General features: G+C 36.6%; 1 protein-coding gene across 8 annotated transcripts in view; it reads left to right on the forward strand.

Moving 5' to 3' along the window:
• The window catches only part of RALGPS1 (Ral GEF with PH domain and SH3 binding motif 1), a 715060-nt gene extending 695037 nt beyond the window's left edge, over window positions 1-20023 (forward strand). For 6 of the 8 annotated variants that reach the window (XM_031954314.1, XM_031954319.1, XM_031954315.1 and 3 more), the window contains 4 exons: window positions 506-598; window positions 1535-1640; window positions 4506-4597; window positions 10136-20023. In XM_031954314.1, coding sequence (XP_031810174.1) covers window positions 506-598; window positions 1535-1640; window positions 4506-4597; window positions 10136-10165 — 321 coding nt within the window. In that variant the 3' untranslated portion in view covers window positions 10166-20023. The remainder of the gene's footprint in view (window positions 1-505; window positions 599-1534; window positions 1641-4505; window positions 4598-10135) is intronic. The other 2 variants (XR_004232244.1, XR_004232243.1) reach the window with 2 other exon arrangements.
• Window positions 20024-25105: the final 5082 nt, after the last annotated feature.

Consider the following 25105-nt stretch of genomic DNA (forward strand, 5'->3'; position numbering starts at 1 on the left):
CAAAAAAGGGAAAGAAGAAGAAAAAAAATATATATATATATATACATACACACACACATAACTAATATATCCAAAAGGTTTTTGCCTATATTCCAATTAGATTTATACATATACAAATAGGTTCTATCCAAGAGCCAACTAGCTGATTGTTACTTCTCTTAGTCTACTATAAACTACTCAGTCAATCAACTAATATTTATTAAGCACATTCTTAAGACACTAAGTGCTAGGGATTCAAAGAAAGGTAAAACCCTGCCCTCAAGCAGCTTACATTCTAATGGGAGAGACACCATGACAATTGTGTAATAAAAAGTATTTGGAAGAAGATCTCTGAGGTAAGATACCAGCAGTGAAGGTGACCCAGAAAGGTCTCCTGGAGAAAGTGGGATTTGACCTAAGTATATACTTAAACCACTATTTATACATGAGTTATTATTAGTGTTATTACTTTAAATAATTACTGATAATGGATTATTTTTCATCTTTACTCATTTTTTCTTTCCAGCTTTCCTCATGGTCAAGGTACTGGGTAACACTATCAGGATCAACTCTGCTATACTTTGGAGCAAAGTCTTTACGGGGTACTGACAGAAAACATGTAAGTAGCAAATGACTTTCATATTAAGAGATACCCTCAGGCTAAAGATTCCAAGATTGAAAATGTCGGGAGATCCAGGGACTGAAGTTTCCAAGAGTGCTAATGAATTATTACCAAGTCATAACTATGACAGAATGAAGGTGCATGAAACCAGATTATTGACAGATTAGGAATCAAGGGACAAAGTCATAATGGATAATGAAATTTTTTAGGGATTTGAAATTTAAAATAGTTTAAGTTCCGTCTGAATGAGAACATGGGAGAGTAGAAGGGATAGAAGGATATGGTGAGTTAAATTTCAGAAACAAGCATCTCATAAGTGATTTAATCTCATGCTTCTTTGTATTGTTATTTCTCTTTTTGTGTCTATAGATTGCCTCCCTAAATCTGTAAACTCTTTGAGAGTACAGAATACCTATTAAGTTCCTCTATATCATTCATAGTATCTTGAATATAGCAAAGACCTAGTAATAATACATAACTGTGGAAGTACATGGCTGAAAAATCTTTGGAAATGAGGTATCATAAGCATAATGTGTTAGAAGATTTATCTACATGAATCTGAAATCTCTGAGAAGAATATCAGTTTTGAACTGGATGACATCTTTAAACTGGTATTGTTGGTTCTCTTTTTCTATGTGTATGCTTTTTCCCTAATTTGATCCATGAGATCACAGGATATATTTTAGGTATCTCTCTATATCACAGCATCTTGAACCTAGCAGAAATTCAGGAGTTATTTATAGATTGTCAGTATGTTCATCCTAATGACAGAATCGGGTATAAAGGTCATTGAAAAAATTGGAAGAGTGATCTATAGGTTGATAAATATGGAAACAAAGATGAGATAAGTTATTAATAAATTTTATGTATTTTGACAGTTGATGAAATGTGTATTTGCTCCCCGATTCCAATATTGTATTTGTTCTCTTCCAGTATAAATCCACACCTGGAAAAAAAGTCTCCATTGTTGGATGGATGGTACAGTTACCTGATGATCCTGAGCATCCTGATATTTTCCAGTTGAATAATCCTGACAAAGGTATAAAGACTGGAAAATGTTCTCCTTTTTTTCTTTGCATGATCCTCACATATTTGTCTGTGATTGTCAGCATATGTTTTGTCATTCAAAAGCATTCAGTCAACAGATATTTAGTGATCTTCTACTATGTGCACCGGGCAAGATGCAATGGCATAAAAACCAATAAGATGTACTGGTTAAATTTGAAAACAAAGGCTACTAAAAAAGTTGATCTAACTACAAGGTTTATAAAAAGATCTATAAACATTATAGATTTACTCATACAGCAAAAGCCCAAGAGTACGTGTATTTATTTGCTTCACTGCCAACTACTCCCTCATTTTTTCTAGCCTAGGAGAATGAACCTGTATTTGTGAACTGTTCCTAGAAGCCTAGATCTATTTTTAAAATAGTAAGCTCACTACTAGGTAGCCCACACATTCTAGAAGCTATGTAGTTTAAACTGAGTTAAATAAAGAGAATGGAAACCCCTTCAAATGCATTGGTCTTGAATAGATTAGATAAGGTTAAACACAGCAACCAGAATTTCTTTGGAGTCATTCAGGAACTACATTTGTGGATATTTATAACTTACAGGATCCTAGAACTAGAAGGAACCTCAGAGACCACCTAGTCTAATTATACATATGAGGAAACTTAGACCTAGAGAGGCTTGAATTGAATCCAATTCCTCTCATTACAGAGCCAGTGTTCTTTCCACAATAACTGTTTCAATTTGCCTTCTCCTCAGGGAAAAGGAGTTGATGGCTTCATAACTAAGAGAACAGTAGATTTCAAAAACATTTCTGCTTAAGAGAAAGATGAGGCACCAGGAATCTCTTATTTGAGTCAGTTTGAACATTAGAGATCATCTAATCCAATTTACTTATTTGACAGAAAAGTAAACGAAAACCCAGAAACATTATGATTTTCCCATTCTTAAACAAGTGAATCATTGTACCTCTCATATATTTATATTTGGTTTTCTATAAAAAGCCTTTGCAAAGAAAAGCAGACTATATAACTCTAAATTTTTACAATTGTTGCACAGACCTGGGAAATCAAACCTGAGAACCACTGTTCTCCAAAATATTCAGTTCATATAAATATGGAATCAGACTAATAAGCCTTCATTAGTCAAAAACAGTAATAATGGTGCAAATATATGAAAATTATGAATTTAAAACTAATATTTACTTTTAAGATCTCTCTTCTGGACATGTGACGTAGATGGTGTCTATTATATGCTGCTGGGTTGTTCATAACTGAACATAAGATGGCAACTCAATGAAAACTTAGGATCTTGTTGACTTCTACAGTGTTGGTCTTTTGGAGAGAATAGAAGGGACTGCCCCTACATAATACAGCCCAAATCAGGCTAATCTGGCTCTTCAGGCTGAGTGGGGCTGTCTCCAGAAATGTTGATTCCTGAGAAGAGGTTCGGAGCCATTGTCCCTCAAGCCAAGTGTAGAGAAGCCTCAAAATAGAGGAAAAAATTTTACAAAGGGGGTGATCAACTATAAGAAATGATTGCTATGGAAACTAACAAATTAAAATGTCGTGTTAAGGGGTTGTTGCTGAGTCATTTTCAGTCATGTCTGATTCTTTGTGAGCCCATTGAGGGTTTTCTTGGCAAAGTGGTATGCCCTTTCCTTCCCTGGCTCATTTTACAGATAAGAAAACTAGTGCAAACAGAGTTATGTGACTTGTCCAGGGTCACACAGCTAGGAAGCGTCTGGGACCAAATTTGTACTCTAGGACTCCAGGCCCAGCCTCCCATCCACTATGGCACCTCATTACTCATATTAAGGGGATGACCATGTAGCATAGATCATTAGGTGCATCTGGGAGAAACTGAGTCCTTCACCACATAAGGCACACCACAGAAGGGGCCACCAGCCCCCTGGGGCACACAAATGTGCATGCTTGGATGGAGGGAAAGGGAAGCAAGCACTAAAAGTTAGCCACTGAAAAGCAGCATTATCAGATGAATCATCCCCCTCCATTGTCAAGGCAGTATCCTGAGTACCAAGAGCAGACAGAGCTTATTATTGCCAAAGATCCAGTCACTCGCCTCTCTGCATGTTTTCTTGAGGCCATGTAAACCATGGCCTCAGCATTTGGAGTCTTCCCCTATTGTCCACTTATGTATCTGTCTCCCATAGAACAAACCCAATCAGGGAAAGGTCTAGAGAGCTTCATGCAGTCTCTGTTTCCATGGAGAGCAGAAATCCCTGATAGGGTGTCTGTTTATGTTAATGGATAACCAGAGGAAACTGCAAGCTAGTCTCATTTGGTGAGATTAGGAAGGAGAATCACAGGTAATGAAAACTGGACTCTAATGGGGTGCATTTGTCTCAGGTCTGAGAAAATGGTTCCAAGGACTCCATCAATACTGCACCTAGCAATGAAGGAATAATCCTTAAATTCAGATCTAAACTAGAATGGGATAAGGAAGTCTTGGGCCCTGCCTCTATTTTCTGTGAATTTTTTACATAGTCACAAGATTCTCTGGTTTTCCTCAAGTCCCAGCTAAAACCCCACCTTCTATAGGAAGCCTGATCCCTTTTAATTCTAGTGCTTTCTCTCTGTTGATTGTCTCCAATTGATCCTGTCTATAGCTTGTCTGGTTTGCATGTTATTTCCTCCATTAGACCATAGGTTTCTTGAGAGTAGGACTATATTTTGCCTTTTTTTGTAACCTCAGCACTTAGCAGGATACCTGGCACATAGTAGGTACTTAATAAATGTTAGTTGACTACCCACCTACCTTCATTCTTCTATCTATTAAGTTATCTAGATTTATCTCTAACCTCATGTTAATTTTAGCTTTGAGACCTTTATGTTTGATCCTTTCCTAACCTGACAACTTCTTTAACATGGTAGGTAATGTTTACAAGTTTCAGACTGGCTCCAGATTGCACGCAATACTGTGGCACAAGCACTTGGATGATGCATGTAAAAGCAACAGGCCTCAGGTAAGATCAACAAGGTTTTCTTTGGTCCCTCATTAGTTTCTTTAGGGTCTTAGAACAGGACAGCCTTTGGGAGTCAGTCATTATCAAGACCAATCTGTATCCCCAGAGCATTCCAGCTGAGACAATGAGCCTCTCTACAGAATTTCGTGAAACTGGAAGATGCCTTAGAACAAAGAATTTTAAAGCTGGAGAGATAGAAAATAAGATGTTTCAAACATTAGAAGACAAAAAAATTAGAGAAAGGAACCACTGAACATAAAATTCTAGAGTTAGAGGTGATTTTATAATATTAGACCATAGAATATAGAGAAGGAATTTTCTTTTTTTTTCCCCCAGATAATTTATTTATTTTTTCAATAGCTTTTTATTTACAAGTTATATGTATGGGTAATTTTATAGCACTGACAATTGCCAAACCTTTTGTTCCAATTTTTTCCCTTCCTTTCCCCCACCCCTTCCCCTAGATGGCAGGATGACCAGTAGGTGTTAAATATATTAAAGTATAAATTAGATACACAATAAGTATACATGACCGAACCATTATTTTGCTGTACAAAAAGAATCGGACTCTGAAATATTGTGCAATTAGCCTGTGAAGGAAATCCAAAATGCAGGCAGGCAAAAATATAGGGATTGGGAATTCAATGTAATGGTTTTTAGTCATCTCCCAGAGTTCTTTTGCTGGGCGTAGCTGGTTCAGTTCATTACTGCTCCATTGGAACTGATTTGATTCATCTCATTGCTGGAGATGGCCAGGTCCATCAGAATTGATCATCATATAGTATTGTTGTTGAAGTATATAATGATCTCCTGACCCTGCTCGTTTCACTCAGCATCAGTTCATGTAAGTCTCTCCAGGCCTTTCTGAAATCATCCTGTTGGTCATTTCTTACCGAACAATAATATTCCATAATATTCATATACCACAATTTATTCAGCTATTCTCCAATTGATTGGTATCTACTCAGTTTCCTGGCCACTACAAACAGGGCTGCCACAAACATTCGTGCACATACAGATCCCTTTCCCTTTAGAGAAGGAATTTTCAAGATCATTTAATTCTACCCATTACTTTACAAAAGAAATTGAAATCCAGATATTTAAAGTGATTTACTTTTGATCATAAAAGTAGTAAGGAGGAAGAAGTGGAGATTTATACTCAGCTTCAGGGTTCTTTCCAGGTCATAGTTCTTAGTTTTTTTTTTTGTTGTTTTTTTTTTTTTCATATAACACTTTCCAGAACTAAGCTAAAGTCCAGATTAGTCACTCCTGGATTTGGAGTCTTCACACTGGATTTGAAAGCTAACTGCCATTTGCTACTTGAACAAGGGCAAAATATTTTATTTCCTAGGCCCTTGGTCCTCTTTATCTACTTAAAAAAAAAAAAAAGTGGTTGGTTTAGTTGATATCTAAAGTCCTTAACAGCTGTAAATCCTTTAATACAATGATCATTTCCTCTTTCTAGAAGGGAAGGCCTAAGATAGGAAGTGGCTGGTTACAGGTCAAAATCTAAGGCAATAAGGTGTCTGTACTTTTGTAATTAGACAGGTAGACAATTAAAAGGTAGGTAACTGTATTAGCAGCACAAGGATAAAGCTACAGCCTCCTTCTTCCCAAACATTTATATGTTTAAACAAATTTTGATGAAGTTTGTATCTAAATCTTTCAAAGACTCTATATTAAAGATTCTTAACCTTTTTTATATCATGGAGCCCCTTTGGCAGTCCTAGTGAAGTCAGTGGGTCCCTTCTCAGAATAATTTCTTCTAAAAAATTTATAACTGAAGGAAATGCTAAATTTTGGTTTGAGAAAAATGAGTAAAAATAAAGATGTAATTCCCCCCCTCCCAATAGAAGTTCAAAGAACTTAAGAAATCTGTCAATGAGTTGGGGTGGGGGTGGGGAAAAGAGGTGTGAACCTCAGATTGAGAACCCATGAGATTCACATTAATATTCACTTCTGCTATGAATACCTTAGTACTCAGGTCACCTATGGGCTTAGGCTAAACCTATACCTAAGCAAGATAGAAAAGAAGAATTGATTATCATATTGGGGCTGGAGACAAGGGAGAAGGTAGTAGGTGGAAGAAGGTGAAGAGTTTTTCTAATTATCTGCAGAGATGTTCACTTATATACTCTATATAGCTGTCTACCACTTTTGAAATGTTCTTTATCCAGCTTCTCAGATAATATAGAAAACAGCAGTTAAAAAATTATTCAGAAATCAGGTGTCCCATTCAGATTCATAGCAGAAGACTTTAAAAACCCCAAGGGAGATTTTTTTTTTAAATTTTGATTATATTGAATTTTTTATTATAGCTTTTTATTGACAAAACATATGCATAGATAATTTTTCAACACTGACCCTTGCAAAAACTTCTGTTCCAACTTTTCCCCTCCTTTCCTCCACTCCCTCCCCTAGATGGCAGGTAGTCCCATACATGTTAAATATGTTAAAGTATATGTTAAATACAATGTATGTATACATATTTATACAGTTGTCTTGCTACACAAGAAAAATTGGATTTAAAGAGAAGGTAAAAATAACCTGGGAAGAAAAACAAAAATGCAAGCAAACAGTAACAGAAAGAGTGTAAATACTATGTTGTAATCCAAACTCATTTCCCAGTGTTCTTTCTATGAGTGTAGTTGGTTCTGTTCATTACTGATCAATTGGAAGTGATTTGGATCCTCTCATTGTTGAAGAGAGTCATGTCCATCAGAATTGATCCTCATACAGTATTGTGGTTGAAATGTATAATGATCTCCTGGTTCTGCTCATTTCACTTATCATCAGTTCATGCAAGTCTGGGAGATTTTTTAAAATCCTGTTTTAAATGATCTCCAGAAATAGAATGTCCATCCTAGCTTTTCACATTTGAGAAATTCATCTAATAACCAGTATTCTCTACTCCTGCCTTCAATCTCTCTGTCTTGTTGACATCTGAGGTCCCTTTCAAATCTGAGAGTCTGTGATCAAAATCTGTACATATCAGGGTTTTCTCTGACTCTTGCTAACTAGAATCATTCACTTGTTGATTTTTAAGATTCCCAATATTGAGAGAACAAAATGGAATATTGGCTAGAATACTGGACTTGGAGTCAGGAAGACTTGAATTTGAATTCTCTCTCAAGCCTTTACTAACTGTATGATTTTGGCAAGTCATTTAACTTCTGATTCCTCACTTGTACAATGGGGATGACAACAGTACCTACTTCACCAGTAAATTATGATTTGGAACATTTTTTTCATGTTGGCTTATAATATTGTTTACTTCCATTATGAACTACTTGTTCATATCCTTTAACTACTTATCAATTAAAGAATGGATCTTAGTCTTATAAATTTGAATCAGTTCCTTATATATCTTGGAAATTAGACTTCTATGATAAAAACTTACTGCAAAGAGTTTTCTCCCACCATTTAACTGCTTTCTTTCTAATCTTAGTTGTATTGGATTTGTTTGCACAAAAAGTTTTTAATTTTAAATTGTCCATTTTATCTTCTGTGATCTTCTCCATCCCTTGCAGTCACTTCCTTCCAAATTTCCTATTATTTATACTCTAATAATCATGCATCCTTATTGGTTAAATCATGCCCAGAATAACTCTATTATACAATTCAACTTCTGAAGAATGAAATTACCATTAAGACAATGTGAGGATATAAAATGCTGTGCTTTTGGCAGAAGATTATGAATAGTATTCTTTTATACTTTTCTCCATTCTGAATTCCCTTATTACTACCAAAGGTACCACCATCCTCTCAATCATCCATGCTTGAAATCTTGTTATTATCTTCTATTTCTCTTTTACATTCATCCCAATATCCAGTTATTTTCAAGTCTTATTATTTATACTTTCACAACATATAGAGATGTACAAATTCATATATATGCACATACATATATACATATACGTCTGTGTGTAACTGTCTCCCAAGTCTGGATTGCTGTTTCTATTGACCTCTATGGCTTCCAACTTAAATCCCATCTTCTACTAGAAGCCTTCCTCATTCTCTCCTAATTCTTTTGTCCCTCTGCTAATTATTTCCTATTTATTCTATATATTGCTTGGTACATATTTGTTTACATGGTAGATCCCATTAGATTATAAGCTCTTTAACAGCTTTTGCCTTTTGTATATCTCTAGCACTTAGCGTAGTGTCTGGCACATAACAGGGACTTAATAAATGCAGTTATGTATATTCTTAGGCATATATACATTATATAAGTATAGTTTTATTTATATCTCTTATCTATCTATATATCCCTTTCTCTTCATTCACTCAGCTGCCACCCCTCACAGTTGAACCATTAAAATAACATCTGGTTGATTTCTTTGCTTCTACTCTCTCCTCACTCCAGTCTATATCTATATTGACAACAATATAGTTGTCAAAGTGAATTTCTACAATTCAGCAAAACTGGCCTTCTTGCCACACCTTGAATATAACACCATCATCTCCTGACTCTGAGCCTTTTACTTGCTTCTTTCCTCATGTTTAACATGTTCTTCTTCCTCATCTCCTCCTTTTGGTTTTCTAGACTTCCTTCAAGGTTCAGCTAAAATCTGCCTTCCACAAGGTCTTCCCCCTTCTCTATATGCCTTTTCTATGAGATTAGCTCCATTTACATTCTATACATCTTCTATACACAGTTATTTGCATGATGTCTCCATCATTGGAATATGAGTTTTTTGAAGGCAAGAATCATGTTTTTGCTTTTTACTGTCACTTAACACATTCAACTGAATAGTAAAAGTCTCCCATCATTACTATTTCATAAATCCTATGCTAGGTTCATGATGTTAACAGAATAATTTTTCTATATCCTTTCTCTGTTCAAATGGTATGTAGTATACTTTTTTTGACAACATCACTTCTATTTTTCCCTTAATAGATATTCATCCAAAGATTATCCAACCCACTTCCATCCTTAAGTTTCTAAATTTCCTCACATGGATATATATTCTTAATATAGAATAACATTCTGCTACCATTTTTCAAATATAATACTATTTGAAGCATTGTCATTGGAAGAATGACTTTTTGCTTGACCTGGGAAGGCAGAAAAATGAACAGTGATTCCAAGTTTTCAAGTTTCAGAAAAACAAATTTTGACCTGATATGAAAGAAGGAAAATGCAACTGTCTTTATAAGAGTCTTCAATTTTAATTTCATTTTTTTTAAATCAAGGATTCCTTTGGCAACCTGTTAAGGTCTTTTAGAATAATGTTTTTAAAAAATAAAATATATCAAGTTATAAATATATATAGATATAGATACATACTTATCAGGGTTTTTTTTAAGTTTATGATCCTCTAGTTAAGTATCCCTGTAAGATACTGGTTCTCTCTCATTTGGAGATTTTAAGCTGAAAATGGGTGACCACTTCTAGGATATAATTAAAGGTGATTCTAGCTCAGTTATGGGTCAGACAAAAGGACTTCTGAGACTCATTCTAGCTCTGAGATCTTAAGAAACCTTAACATCTTTCTTCAATAAACCAAGACTTATATAAAAATGTGTTTTTTTCAGGTACCTACTAACCTTATGTCATTCGAATAAGCAGCTGCACAATGCTTGATGTGACACAAAAGTGCCAAACTGCAGGATGGAGGAAAACTACCAATACACACAGTTAGAGAAGATCATTCTTTGGGCGCCAGCTGCCAAATAATACCATACCCACACTCAGCTGTGCAACTGCAAAGTGATTCTGATGAGCGCATGAGTGTCCCATGCAGTGACTTCCTCTTTCCTACTGGCTATAAGAAACCATTGAACTCTGCTGCAGGACCCCAGAACCTGGGCTAACTTGTGGCCACCAATAATCCCGGACAATTGCTAGACCCTAGACCAGGCATCCCACCCTTTGCCTGTCCTTTTATAAACAATTCTTTTTATAGTGAAGCTGCTTTCTGTGACTGAAGAACATTTGGCCCATGTTGGGTTTTCAATTCTTTCTAATGCACAAAGACAACAAGCAGTGTTCACTTGCTGCAAAGTGTCCATTAGAGTAGACGTCATGGAACAACATTTTTATAACCTAAGTGCACTGAGTTGCTTAGCAATGTGGCTGCCTCTGATTTTGTATAACACACACATACACACACTCACACACACCCTCATACACACACTACCCAGACATTCCCACCGTGTGTGAGCTATTTGGGAAACATGTATTTTGGCACCAGATTTGCAACCTAACTCACTTCATTTGTTTGGAAGGAGCTGCTTTTTAAACTTACATTACAACGCTGTCCAGGTAAGGTAAGAGGTCACCACTGGAGGTCTTTAAGCTGTTGCACTGTATGAGTAGACTGAGTTGGACAAGAGGCCCCCAGAGGTCCCTTCTGACTCTGACGTCCTGTGATTCTTTTGAGATTTTCAATTCATTTTGATTTAATGTTCCCCTTGGGTTCTGTAACTGTACACAATTAATGCCTTAAATCGCATATTGTTTTCTTTGACTATGGGTGCTATTCCTCTGCAAAGCCTGCTCCCTGGGGCATCTCAAACTCCCTCTAACTTGGTGTCCATGGAGCCTTATTATTGTCAGGTCTTCCAAGTTAGATCCCAGCCCCAGAAGATGAGCTGTCTTTTGACCCATTCCCTTTCCTGTGGAGGGTCTGGGGGCACTTTGGGACTCACTTTTGCTTTGCCTTTTGTGCTTAAAAAAAAAAAAAAGGAAGGTTAAAAAGCTATTCTCCAACTGTCCCATTGTTGCTGAGGCTTTGGGGAAATGAAAGGCAGCTGTGGAGTGGCTGGGAAAGGGGAGTTACAGGGGTAGCCTTCAAGGTCACAACAGTGGTGGGCTTTTTTCCCAGCAGGACCACCTTGGCCCCTGCTGGGCCAAACATCTTGCTCACCCATCTCCACTGCCATTGTTGATATGTTTAGGGTTTTGATTAATCAGGGCTGCTGAATGACACTGAGATGTGACTGGGTTCTCCTGGAATCCTGCCTATCAAGTATTCCCAAGCAGCACTGGCAAATCTACAGACCCCCCCATTCCAAGGATCCATGAGGCAGTGAACCCAGAAGATTGGCAACAGGGGCCCTGAAGCCTCCACTAAGTCATGGGATGAAAAACCAAGCCCTCTGTTAGGGGAACTATTCCCATCACAGGACAGATTTTTTTTTTTGATATATCTCCTGTTCTCTAATTTTAATATTTTTTTAATTCATTCATTAAATACATACTGACCTTACTACATAAGAGGCTCTTTGTCAAGTTCTAGGAAAATACAAAGATGAATGAGATATCATGTTTCCTATCCACCAGGAACATGTAGCCTAGTAGGTGTGTTGAAATATACTTTAATTTGATAAATGGATTTTTTAATTTATAAGCTAAATTGTTTACTGTCTCCATGGTAAATTTTTGAAAGGTTAGTTTTCTAAACGTTTCTGTCAATTTTGTTAATGAAACTCTTAAACGGCTTTTGAAATGTAATGAAATATCTGCAACTTTTATAAGGGATTGAATTGAAAAGGTTTAAAGTACAGGACTGTTAACAGATTGTGATTATCTGTATTCCTCATGAAGTGCACACAGAGGAAAGTGACCAGGATAAAGAGGGATATGGAAAACATGCCATGTGAGAATGGTTAAAGGACTTTGGGGTCTTTCTGAAGGACCATCTAAAGGAAAAAAATTAATAGTGAATCTTCATGTGGGCTATCATATAATGAGAAAAATGACTGATTTGGGGGGGCCTGGAGAACAGAGTTAAAGAGCAAAGGGTGTAAGTTTCAAAGCGACAGAAAAACTTCCCAACAATGAGAGCTTTTAAGAAATAAAACAGGCTGCCTTAGGAGGACATGAATTCCAGAGCATTGAAGGTCTTTAGGCACAGAGGTAAGCTGCCCCTTTCAAAAGATGCTGTCAATAGGATTCTTGCTTCAGGTTTGGGTTGGACTGCATAACTTCTGAATGACCTCCTAGCTATGAGATTTCCATGATTCTATACCCAGCCTAAGGGCAGAGAGGCTTGTGGATGGAAGGTGGGACACCAGCCAATTAATATATGGAGCTGCACTTTTATAAAAATTATCTTTATGTGATAATAATGTAAAGCACTTTGCAAACCATAAAGAACTATATAAATGCTAGCTATTATTATTAAGAAATGAAGAACTGACATCCATCAGTGAAGGAAAAGTACACATTCATGAAATATTATCCATGGAAATATTTCATGCTGGCACCATTTTAGGTGCTAGGCACATAGTGCTAAGTGTTTTACAAAAACTCTCTCATTTGACCCTTATTTGGTAAATGTTTATTAAATCCAGCTGTGTTTTCTCATGTAAACTCCCTTAGGCCAGGGACCACTTTTGTTTTTAAATACCCAACAACTAGGATAACACACATGAGGAATAAGGAGAGAGTCTGGCATAGGGAACTCCTTATGAGAAACATCTTCTAGCAGTACACATTAGCACCTGTGTATCGATTAAGCCTGAATGATTCTTATCCAAGTCCACCTTTAAGACGTCTTTAAAGAATCTCTCCAAAACACTAAATGCCCTCATCTAGATCTCACTCCTTAATTACCCCCAGTTTCTTTTCTGACTCCATTTTCCTGGATAATATCTACAGAAATGATAGTGCACAAAAATTATCATTGGTAATATACTACAGCCTATTTAAACTCACCATGCATCTTTTCATTATCTTTTAGGTTACCTGGGATTGATTCTTTAGAGATTATGGTCGTCTTTGATTCGCTACTATATGACTTTACCAAAAGAATATCAATGTCAAAAAAAGAAAAGTTTTCACATCAAAGACCATTTTATAATCATTGAAAGCACTGTGAAATTCTCATATCCAGCCCAACCTGCTCTCATCTTCCCTTGCATTTCTGGATCCAGCTCAGTGGCCATCTGTAGTATCTGACATATATTCACAGACTTCCACTGTGACTACTTGAAATCACCAAGTACCAGTATATATGTTAGCATGATTGGAAGAATTTTACTACCTTCCATTATCCTTTGCATCAGGTGATTGTGATAATCTGCAGTTTTCTTCATAGTGGTCCCTGCTCATCATAAGCACTGCAAAATGAGATGACCAAGTGTCCTGAGAAATGATGACACTGGTTAATGCCTTTGGGCATATGATGAAACCAATTTCAACTCCTTTATTTATCCACCCAAGAGGAGTCTATGAGTCAGTCCCCTGTTAAGTAGCCAATTTCATATATTTTCTGGTTTTATTTATAGCAAGAGTGAAAATATTGATATTTTTCAAGAGCTAGCATTTATATAGCATTGTACAGTTTGCAAATGGCTTCATATTTGTTATTTCCCGTAATGTGTCTGACTTAGGGATCTCACTCACCAAGAGTTAATTAAATTAATGCTTCAAAATGATCTAAAACCTGGCATTCTTATCTCCTGCCCCTTTTCCACCATTCTGCCACCATCATTACAGAAATGGAAGAAGGCCACATAGAACCAAAGACCCGTTGGTTGTATTTTTCTTGTTTTGTGGATTGCTGTAACAAGAATTCATCATCTGGTGGCCAACCAGCTCTCAGCAAGCCTCTTAGACAAATTTTCTCTTGAATTCAGGTACAATCTACTCTTTCATTTCAGTACTTCATCTCAGTGGGCAGGTTCTTAGAGAACATACCAGAAATTCATAAGCTCTGCTTGGAGTGGAAAAAACTAGAAGAAATCATAAAGTAGATGAGCAGAGGAGAAGGGACTTCTGAACTCCCAGATATTATGCCCTACACATTTTCAATTTATTCGCTCTACTTTTAGTTCTAGACAACTTTTTTTTTACTTAAAACAATGTGTGTGAGGGAATTGATATGATTATAAAAATTTCAAAAGTAATCATCAAACAATAAGATTTGTTACATGCCTCAATTCACATTACAATATGCTAAATACTAGACAAAAATCAATCAGCTCTGGCACTAAAGTAATTTATATTCTATTGGGAAGATAATTTGTATATGTGCAAAATACATATAAAATAAAGTATTCATACATGTGTACACACCAAATAAATACATCATACTTAGATCCAATAGAAATGGTTTTATAAAAGAACTTAATTTTGCTTATTGAAAATCTCATCCTGGGGTCCTAACATGGCCTGGCATACAGGAGAAAATCTTTACTTGCTAATTGATCATTTCTAAATTACATTTCTAAATGTGTTCTTGAGAAAGTAATGGAATCTTGGAATTAGAAGGGAATTTAGAGGTATCTGACTCCAACTGACACCTGGCCAAAAATTCCCTTGACAGCAACTCCTGCAAGTGGTCATCTAGCTTCTGTTAAAACACACTAATGATGGGGGGAAAGGGAGCATGATTATCACCAGTAACAGTCCACTTTTGATCGGTACCATTTGTTGAAAAGTTTTCTTGTGAATTGTTTGTTATTTATATGGAGCTGAAATCTGCCTCTCTGTATCTTCTACCCATTGCTCTAACTTCTGCTCTCTGAAGCCAAGAAAAATTAGCCTAATCCTACTTTTCAATCACAGAGGAAATGTGATATAGTACAAAGAGCATCAGATTTGGAGTCAAGAGACCCTGGGGCCAAATATTGGGACTTCAATTTATTGTGTGTATAGGACCCTGGGCCTCAGTTTCCTCAGCTATAAAAGGAAGGGGTTGAATGCAATCATTTATAAGGCCCCTTCCAACTCTAAATGTTTGATCCCATGACAGCAGTTTTAAATATTTGATGACAGTGATTATGTTCCCCTAAGCCTTCTCTTCTCCAGGCTAACTTAAGTTCCTTCAACCATTCTTTGAATAGCCTCGCACCTGTCATTCTCTCACTTATCCAGGTATTGTGGAGGACATTAAAATACACCCATTAAGAGTTAGCAATCTCCCTGGGAGGTCAGACATACATATGTGAAATGTCAACTGTTAATGAATTTGTGGTTTAGTTGTTTTTCAGCTGTGTCTGGATCTTTGGAGCCCCATTTGGAATTTTCTTAGCAAAGATACTGAAATGATTTGCCATTTCCCTCTACAGCTATTTTTCAGATAAGGAAACTGAGGCAAATAAAATTAAGTGACTTACTCAGCATCACACAGCTAATAAAAATCTGAGTATGGAACTGAACTCAGGTATTTCTGATTCCAGGCTGCATAATCTGTCCATTGTACCACTTAGCTGCCTCAATTGACAAATACCTGATGAGAGACTGCATAGTGTAGAGGGCAAGTCACCACACTTAGAACCAGGTAAGTCTATGTTAAGCCCATTCTCAGATACTAATTAGTTGCGTGATCTTGGGCAAGTCACTTAAATTCTCTTCCTAATGTACAAAACAGAGGAGGTTGGACCCATGGCCTCAAAGGTTCCTCCAGTTCTTAAAAAAAAAGAAAGAATAAATGTAAGTCCTCATTAGCGATTTTGATGCCTTTGTGAGAGGAAATCTTATTTTCTCATGAAATCTTCCTTTCTACTAATCTTAAGAGATAGTATAGCCAAAGCTGAGAAATTCAAATTCTACTCATTCCAAATTAATCAAAGTTCTCACAAAAACTGGGAATTGTGCCAAAAATCACCCTTACTAAGCAAAGCTTTTCTTAATTTGTGAGGAAGATTTCAGGAATTAAAGCTTGAGCTATTTGAAGGAATAAACCTTCTCTAACATCTCCAAGCATTTAGAAGTGTTCAGTTGCAGACTAGTAATTGACATACTAATTACAAATCTATTTTATCCTCTCTGATTCTTTCTCTACTTGTTGACAGTTTTTTTAACCTCCTCTGCATTGCTATATGAATTGGAAAGTCTATCAAACTCCACCTTTTCTCTAAAGGAAATTTAATACACTCTCAATCTCCATTGCTCTGTATCCATATAGAAAAGCAGACAAAATGCAAGAATATTAGATTGGGAGTCAGGAAACCTGGATTGTGTTTCCAATTCAGTAGTAACTAATCAGAGTTACCTTGGACAAGTGACATGATCCTTCTGGGTTGCAGTTTCTTCACCTATAAAATGTGTAGGTTGGATCAAGTGATCTTTAAAATACTTTCCTATCTTAACAATCTGTGTGCCAACATTTTTTGTTCTAAGGTCATTTGCAGTCTCAAAATTCTATGTTCTGCTCTACCATTTTGTGTTCTAAGATTCCTTCCACCTCAGAAATTCCAAGAAAGCCAAAAGCTTAATACAAAATGACCTTTTAGAAAAGCAAGTTTTTTAATAAAATTCACTCTTTAGACTAGGAGTCGGGAAGTCCAAGTTCTGGTCTTGATCAGCTACTTACTCGATGTATACTTAAGCAAGTTAGTTTCCCCTCTCTGCTCACTTTCCTCATCTGCAAGGTGGGAATAAAAATATCTGCCTTGTCTACTTTACACAGCAGCTGTGAGGGACAAATTAAATAATGGCTATGGAAATGCTTTGTAACTGGGAAACCCTTCCATAAGTTTTGTAATATTGTCATGGAAAGCTCTAGAGAAGTTGGACTCTTCCTACCTCACAGTGTTATTGTGAGGAAAGAAAGCGCACTTCGTAAAATTTTGAAAGTGAACTAGAGTTTGCTAGTATTTATTATGATGTCCTATTCTAATCTCAACAGTAACAGAGGGGGATTGTCAACATGGCCTCTGTTCTGTTATGAGTCCTAATGATTTTCTTGGGAGAAAGTGCAGGATAGTGGGTAGAAAGCCAGCCTTGGTGTAAAGAAGGTTCAAGTACTGCCCTGACATGTACAGTCTCTGCAACCATGGGCAAAGTCCAAGGGACTTTCCAGGGTCTTGGAAGACTGTCTAAGAATGTAAGTTACAAACAAGTTGCTGATCTGCATTTGTGCAAGTATTTTCCACATCAGGATTTCTCCCATACTGATGAAATTACAAGTCTGGGTCAAAAATGATTTTCTTAGATAAATATAATTAGATGGACTAAATGACCTCTAAGGTCCCTTTCAATTCTAACATTCTATGTTTAAGAACCCTTCCAGCTTGAACACTCTTATGTTTTGATGGTCTATATTCTAAAGTCTTTTCCAACTTGAAGATTCTGCCAAGTCCTTAACTTCAATATTATCCATCTACTTTCCCTCTAATATTAGGGGAAGCAAATCAGAGTGTGCTGGATAGATTAAAGAAAACAAGTCTGGAAATGTAATGTTGGTCATGGACAAGCCACCAATGAGATAATCAAAGCTTGACTATATGTCCCTGGGGGAAGAAAAAAGCTGAAACTAATATGCTGTGGAATGTTCCTATATTTTAATGCATCTCTGGTTTGTCAGGGCTTATAAAATCTTAAAGCTAACATTCCTGCCATGTACAGACAACTGTATATTCTCCCAAATACATTCTGTAGAGGCCACAAGCATAAACACTAGAATGAGAAATTGTTGCATGATTTTATGTCTGAGAAGCAGATCTGAGCCCTCTGTGGGAAAAAGATTTTTGAGATTGGTCATATGTAGTCTGACTGGGCTATGTGCCCAGTTGCCCTTTGAAGGATTCAAGGCGCTAAATTGTCAGTATCATCACCTAAACTATCCTGTGGCAACAGGAATTGATCTCGATGGCAAGACTCCCACTAAGTGGGTTAACAGACTGAAAGACCTCAGGTCCCACATTCCATGATGTCATTTTGTTTGGGAAATGGTCTTTTTATGCTACCAGAAATCCATTATTTCCCAAATTATATGTGCATAGCTACTTTCATAGTAGGACCACAAATCATTCTCTCGTCTCCCTTCCACTCCCTGGGCTCCTTTCCATTTCTACCATGTTTCACAGCCTCAAGGGGATGTTATGGTACCATTTTATAGATTTTTTTTTTTAAAAAAGGTCATTGAAAAGGTGAAGTGATTAACAGAAGCCCACTAGAAGTGAATTCCAAATTCCTGAAGCCCAGTTACTATCAGATGACACTGAAAAAAAAAACATTCTTTTGGATTTGTAAAATCTTATAGCAACTCCTAAGCCTCTATATGTAATGATTCCCTTTGAAATAATGATTGTTCCAAAGGCACTGTAATGTTTTTGATATAGAACATTAGATAAGGAGTCAATAAGATTTGAATTTCAGTTCTGGATTTAAGATTAAATTCTTATGGAATTATGGTCAAGTCATTTCAGCCCTCTGGGCCTGTTTCCTCATCTGTAAAATGTGAAAATTTGACTAGATAATCTCTAATATCCCTTTCAGCTCATATTGTCCTGCTACTATGTTCCAAGACCCTTTCCAATTCCAACATTCTACAAATCATCATGACTGTGTCTATTCTTTATGACAAAAAGTACATGTTTCCCTCCCACCAACAATGTTAGAAATTCTGTGCATGTCCTCACAAGAGAAATGAGCATCCTTATAGATGCATAAAATATTTGAACTTGAAGGTAACTTGGAGATCTCCTAGTCCATCCAGTGCACGTATTTATAGATTAAGAAACTGTGACTCAGAAAGGTAACACAGCCTACCCAAAGTGACAAATCTAGGAAGTAAGAGGGTTGTGATATGAACCCAAGTTTTCCAGTTCAGATTTTAGTACCAATCCATATCCCTCAAATAATGATGTATCAGTACCGTGGTGATTTGAATCAGACTGGGTCTTAAATTATTGTTTCTTGGTCGTAGCTAAGATTAGATTGGGAAATAGTGCATTGGAGTTCTCCCAGCAGTGAAATCGATTATTCTCTGCACCAGCCAAGACTAGCAGCATGGACACTACAAATGGAATCCAGGACCAAGCAGGATGGGAACATTATTAGTACTTACCAGACTTTGAAGAACAAGTCAAGTGCGAGGAAGTACAGTAGCAGTGGTTGATTTCTTCACTGTCAAACATCTAGCACTTCTACTGTTAATTCACAGCCTCTATGCAAATGATACTGCATATCAGGCCGATGAATAAAATAAAAGTGTTCACCAACTAAGCAAGGAGTATGACTAAAATGTATTCTAGGTCAGTTTTATAAAGGCCCACCTTGTTATCCGTTCTCAAAATGACTTTTTCAAATGATTTATGACTGTGTCAGAGAAGAAATGGTTATATATGTATTCATGTTGCATAATCTCCTATGAATTTAGTGCCAAAATGCATGGTTTTCCACTTAGCATACAAGCATCATGTAGACAGTATTTTTCATGTTCCTACCTACTCCTCATAGTAAGTTGTAAATTAGTTTCTATATTTTAATTGATTTCTTGTGAAAATGGTTGCACTGTTCGGGATTGTCTTTTCCAGCAGACCACTGCATGCCATTGGTGGAATGCGTTTCTACAACCCTTGTGAACTGTCTTACCCATAATAACCTCTGAACTTTAACCCTATGTGGGAGGCATCTTTTGGTTTTGGTGAAGTATTTTGTTACCTCAGTCTTGTATTCAAGTTGCTGTATTTTTTCAGCTTGTTACATTGATAATGATTGTTCCACTAATTAAATACTTTAACGTAAAAAAAAAGCCTTTCTCTTTAATTCAATGTTTTCTCCTAAAAGTTGCTTAAATTATTGCCTTCCACTTTCATATGAAATCTCAATGCGGTACGACTCTACCCTCATTCATCCAATAATAGTGCTATTATGTGTGTAGAGTGGAATGATGCAAAGGGGAATGAAGATAAGCACTTATATAGTACTTACTATGTGCTATGCACTATGTTAATTATTTTATTGATCCTCGCAACAATCCTGTGAGATAGGTGCTATTATTATACTCATTTTATAGTTGAGGAAACACAGTTAACAGTTACCAAGTTCTGAATTCATCTCTTCCTGGCTCTAGACCCAATGCTCTAACCATGGAACCACTTGCAGCTTCTAGCTGAGGATAAATAAGATTCAGTTCCTGCTCTTGGGAAACTTCTAGGTTTAGAAACTGTAGGGAAGGACACAAATAACTACAACAGCACAAAATGTAAATGCCATAGGAGATTAAGGATCACTGGGAAGAATTTGGAGATGTTTAACAGAGGAAAGATGAAAGGAAGATCTGGTCACTGACTTCAAATAATCACAGGATTGTCATGAAGAAAAGGAATTTGGTCTGCTCTGCCTAGCCCCAGAGCACAAAAGAAGGGGCCTTATGGGGTACAGCTCGAGCCAGCTCCAATTGACTGTTGAATTTTCAGTGTTAGCATTTACACGTCAGAAATCAGCAAGCTACAAATTAAAGCTTGATTTATTGTTTTGTTGATTGTTTAATGTTAAGTAGTAGAGAAAATGTAAAGAATGAAAATTAAAAGTGTGTCCTGTGTACAACATTTTTCCTAGAAAATGCAGGTATTGAGATTTTAACTAATTATTAGGACTAAAAATGTCCCAAAGTAGAAGGAACTTCCTTGTGAAGTAGTGAGTTCCACATTACAAGAGACTGTCATGTAATAATTGAATGAGCACCCATTGAGATATTGTAGAAAGGATGCCTACTGAGTTATAGAGAGGATTAAATACCCTCTAAAGGCCTTTTCAGTATTAATATTTTGTGATTAATGCCTAAGGAATCAGTGATAGCTTTAAGGAAGAGGTGATATATAAGGAACCTTGGAGAATATATCAAGTTTTTTTACTTTCTTTTTTCCCCATTTCTTTTCTGTTCTCATTTGTTTGTTTCTTCCTTTCTTTTTGCATAGGGTTTTGATAGGTATAAATTGGAGAAAGAGCATTTTATGCTAAGACAACAATATGGACAAACTCTAAGGAATATTCAAGGAATAGCAAACAATCATTGTGACTAGAGGACATTTTTTTACATTTGTTTTTATTTTTTATAATAATAGTTTTTTTTTTCAAAATACATGCAAAAATAGCTTTCAATATTCACCTCTGTAAAACCTTGGGTTCCAAATTTTTCTCCCTCCATCTCTTCCTCTCCCCTCCCCTAGACAGCAAGTAAAATGCAATATAGATTAAGCATGTGCAATTCCTCTAAATATATTTCTGCATTTATCATGATGTGTAAGAAAAATCAGATCAAAGGGGACAAAAAAAAAGAGAAAGAAAAAAATAAGCAAACAACAAAAAAGGTGAAAATACCATGTTGTGATCCATATTCAGTCTCCATAATTCTATCTATTGGAATTGCCTGGAATCACCTCATTGATTGAAAAGAGCCAAGTCTATCATAGTTGATTATCACATAATCTTGTTGCCATGTACAATGTTTTCTTGTTGCTATTCACTTCACTTAGCATCAGTTCATGTAAGTTTCTCCAAGCTTTTCTGAAATCATTTGCGATTGTTTCTTACAGAACAATAATAATCCACAACTTATTCAACCATTCCGAACTGATGGGCATCCACTCAGTTTCCATTTCCTGCCACCACAAAAAAAAAAGAGTTGCTACAAATATTTTTGCACATTTGGGTCCTTTTCCTTTTTTTATGTTCTCTTTAGAATACAAACCCCAGTAGAGACACTGATAGATGCACAGTTTGATAGCCCTTTGAGGATAATTCCTAATTGCTTCTGGAAGTTATCAGGATAAAAAATAAAAGTGTGATTCAGATTGTTTTTAAGTGTTAACAGCATGAGATAATGTTGGAATGATAATTCAAGTCAGCTATGAGGAACAGTGAATAGGGTCAGAAAGACCTAAATTCAAATTGGTCTTCACTTACTAGCTGTGTGACCTTGGTCAAGTCACTTAAATTCTGTTTGCCTCAATTTTCTTATGTAATAACGCCTAACTCAAAGAATTGTGGTGAAGACCAAATGAGATAATATTTGTAAAGCACTTAGCATGGTGCCTGTCACATAGTAGGCACTGTATAAACGCTAGCCACTGTTATTATAAGTTAAGTATTTATTAAATGACTACAATGTGCCAAGCATTGTACTAAGTTATAGGGATACAAAGAAAGATGAAAACAATTCCTGCCCTCAAAGAGCTCACTCACATTCTAAAGGAGAAATCAATATGCAAAGAATGATGTACAGCCTCAGGCACTTGACTTACTTGCAAGTCACTTAGCCCTGATCACTTCACCAAATAATAATGACTATGACAATGATGTACAAACAAAATATAAACAGTACATGTGATGGGTTATCTGTGAAGGAATGAACTGGCATTAAAGGGAATCAGGAAAAGGGAAGTCAAAAGGAAAAAGTGGTTTAGAGTGAAGAAAGAATTAGTTTGGCTTTGGATGTGTCAAGTCCAAAGTACTAGTAGAATAGCCAGATGAAAATGTCCAGCAGCCAGTTGAAAATGTAGAATTGAAGTTTGGGTGGACAGAACTAGAGATGTGGATACAACTCAACTCAACAAGTCCCTAAGGAGTGACTTGTATATGTAAGGCATATTGTTCGAAAGCAATAGACTCTGCCTTCAAGCTCCTGCATTCTCTTGGGGACCTATAATATATGCACAACTTTTCACATAAAATATACAAAGTAAACAAAACAACTTCCAAAAAAAGAGCATTAATAACAGTGGGGAGATAAGGCCTTATGTGGGAGGTGACATCTAAGCTCTGCCTTGAAGGGAGCTAGAACTTCTTTGAGATGGAGGTGAGAAAAAACAGAAGAAACCTGGGGATTACTTATGGAATGATACCAAGACATGTGATGGAATGTCCTATGCAAACAGCAGTTTGACAGGAATGTTGAATGTGTGAAGGAGAGTAAAGGGCAAGAAGCCTGGAGGGTTAGATGGGAGCCAGATTACCGAGAATGCTCAGTGCCACATCGATGATGTTGTACTTTCTCCTAGAAGTACTCAGGAGCCATAGGGAAAAAAATTGGGGATGTATGTAACATAATGAAATTTTTACTTTAAGACTATCAGTTTGATAGATATGTTGAAAGCAAAGATATTGCAAATTGAGAGACAAATTCAGCAACTGAATTAGTCCATGCAAGAGATGCTTGATTAGACCTGAACCAAAATAGGGTATGAGTGAAAAAAGGGAAATGGGTACCAGAGATATTGAGACAGATGGAAAACACTTGGCAACTTGTTTGATATGAGAGTTGAGACAGAGGGAAACGTCCAGGATGAATCCAAGACAGTGAATGTGTGTGGCCAAAAGAACAATGTTGAATTGTTGAATTGAATTGTATCCACTAGTTCTGACCACCCAAACTTCAATTCTACATTTTTAACTGGCTGCTGGACATTTTCACTTGGCTATTCCACTAGTACTTTGGACTTGACACATCCAAAGCCGGAGTGAGAATGATTGCAGGAACGATGAGTTTAAGCAGAAATATAATAAATTCTGTTTTATACATGTTGGTTTTAAGATTTCAATAGGAGATCTATATGGAGGTATTTGAAGAGGAAAGATCAAAGTTCAGGAGAGAATTGAGGGCTAGATGTATAGATTTAGAAACTATCTGCACACATGTGATACTTTCAGCTATGGATGTGGATGCTGTCACCAAGGAATAGAGTAGAAAAAGAGATCAATCAGGAAGCATTTATTAAAGATTTACCATGTGCTAGGTACTGTGCTCAAGTCTGGGCAGATAAAGAAAAGCAAAAACAATTCCTGCCTTCATGGAACTTACATTCTAATAAGAGAGTCAAGATATCTATATATAGATATAGATATGTATATAGATATAGACATAGTCATAGACATACAAATATGGATATACATAATGTATACAGAATAAAAGAAGGATAACCTTAGAAGGAAAAGCAGATGAGCACCAAAATAGGTCTCTCATAAAAGATGGTATTTGAGTTGAGCCTAGATGGAATCCAAGGATTCTGAGCAGAGATGAGGAAAAAGAACATTTCAGGCATAGGATACAGGCAGTCACCGGCATAAAGAAGAGAGATGAAGCAGCATGTGTAAGGAACCACAAGTGGGCCAATATTCCTGGACTTTAAAGTTCATCAAGACAGAATAATATGTAAAAAGATAAATGAAAGAGGTTGGATTGTGAAGAACTTTAAGTGACAAAAAAAGATAAGAGAAAAAAGAGAGTGGGGGAAAAGGAAAGAGAATAGAAAAAAAGAAAGAAAATCTAAAAAGAGAAAATAAGAAAAGGGGAAAAAGAAGGGCCCAAGGCTAGAACCTTAAGGAATAACCACATTTTGATAATAATGTGGAATAACCACAACTACTAAAACAAAAATCTAGGAAGAACAATAGACTAATGATCAAGAGATTCTAATACAAAAATACAATTTTCCAGTCCAAGGAACAGGAACAAGACTTGGACTTAGGAGGGGAACTGAAGTTACTCTACAACTGTCCCCTAGGACAAGGAAGGAAGGCAGAATCTAACCACACAGAGAGTTAAAACAAGAGGCAGCCTGAAGGGGTATTGCTCTAACCTAAGAACTGGTTTATTAAGCCTGCTTGGACTAAGGAGATCTGCAGCAAGAGTAGGACTGGCCCATACAGGTGTTTCAGGACAAGTGGAGGTCCAGATTCTAACAGCCAGCTGAAACACAGCCCGAAGTTGTACACAGTACAAGGACCCCCGTCCTCATAACCCATGTGAGTAGCAGTTATGTGGCAATGAACCCTAAGTAAGTAAGCTCACAGATTCAGTCCCCAAGGGAGTATGAGGTGGACTA

This window comes from Sarcophilus harrisii, chromosome 2, assembly GCF_902635505.1.
Source record: "Sarcophilus harrisii chromosome 2, mSarHar1.11, whole genome shotgun sequence".
Lineage (NCBI taxonomy): Eukaryota > Metazoa > Chordata > Mammalia > Dasyuromorphia > Dasyuridae > Sarcophilus > Sarcophilus harrisii.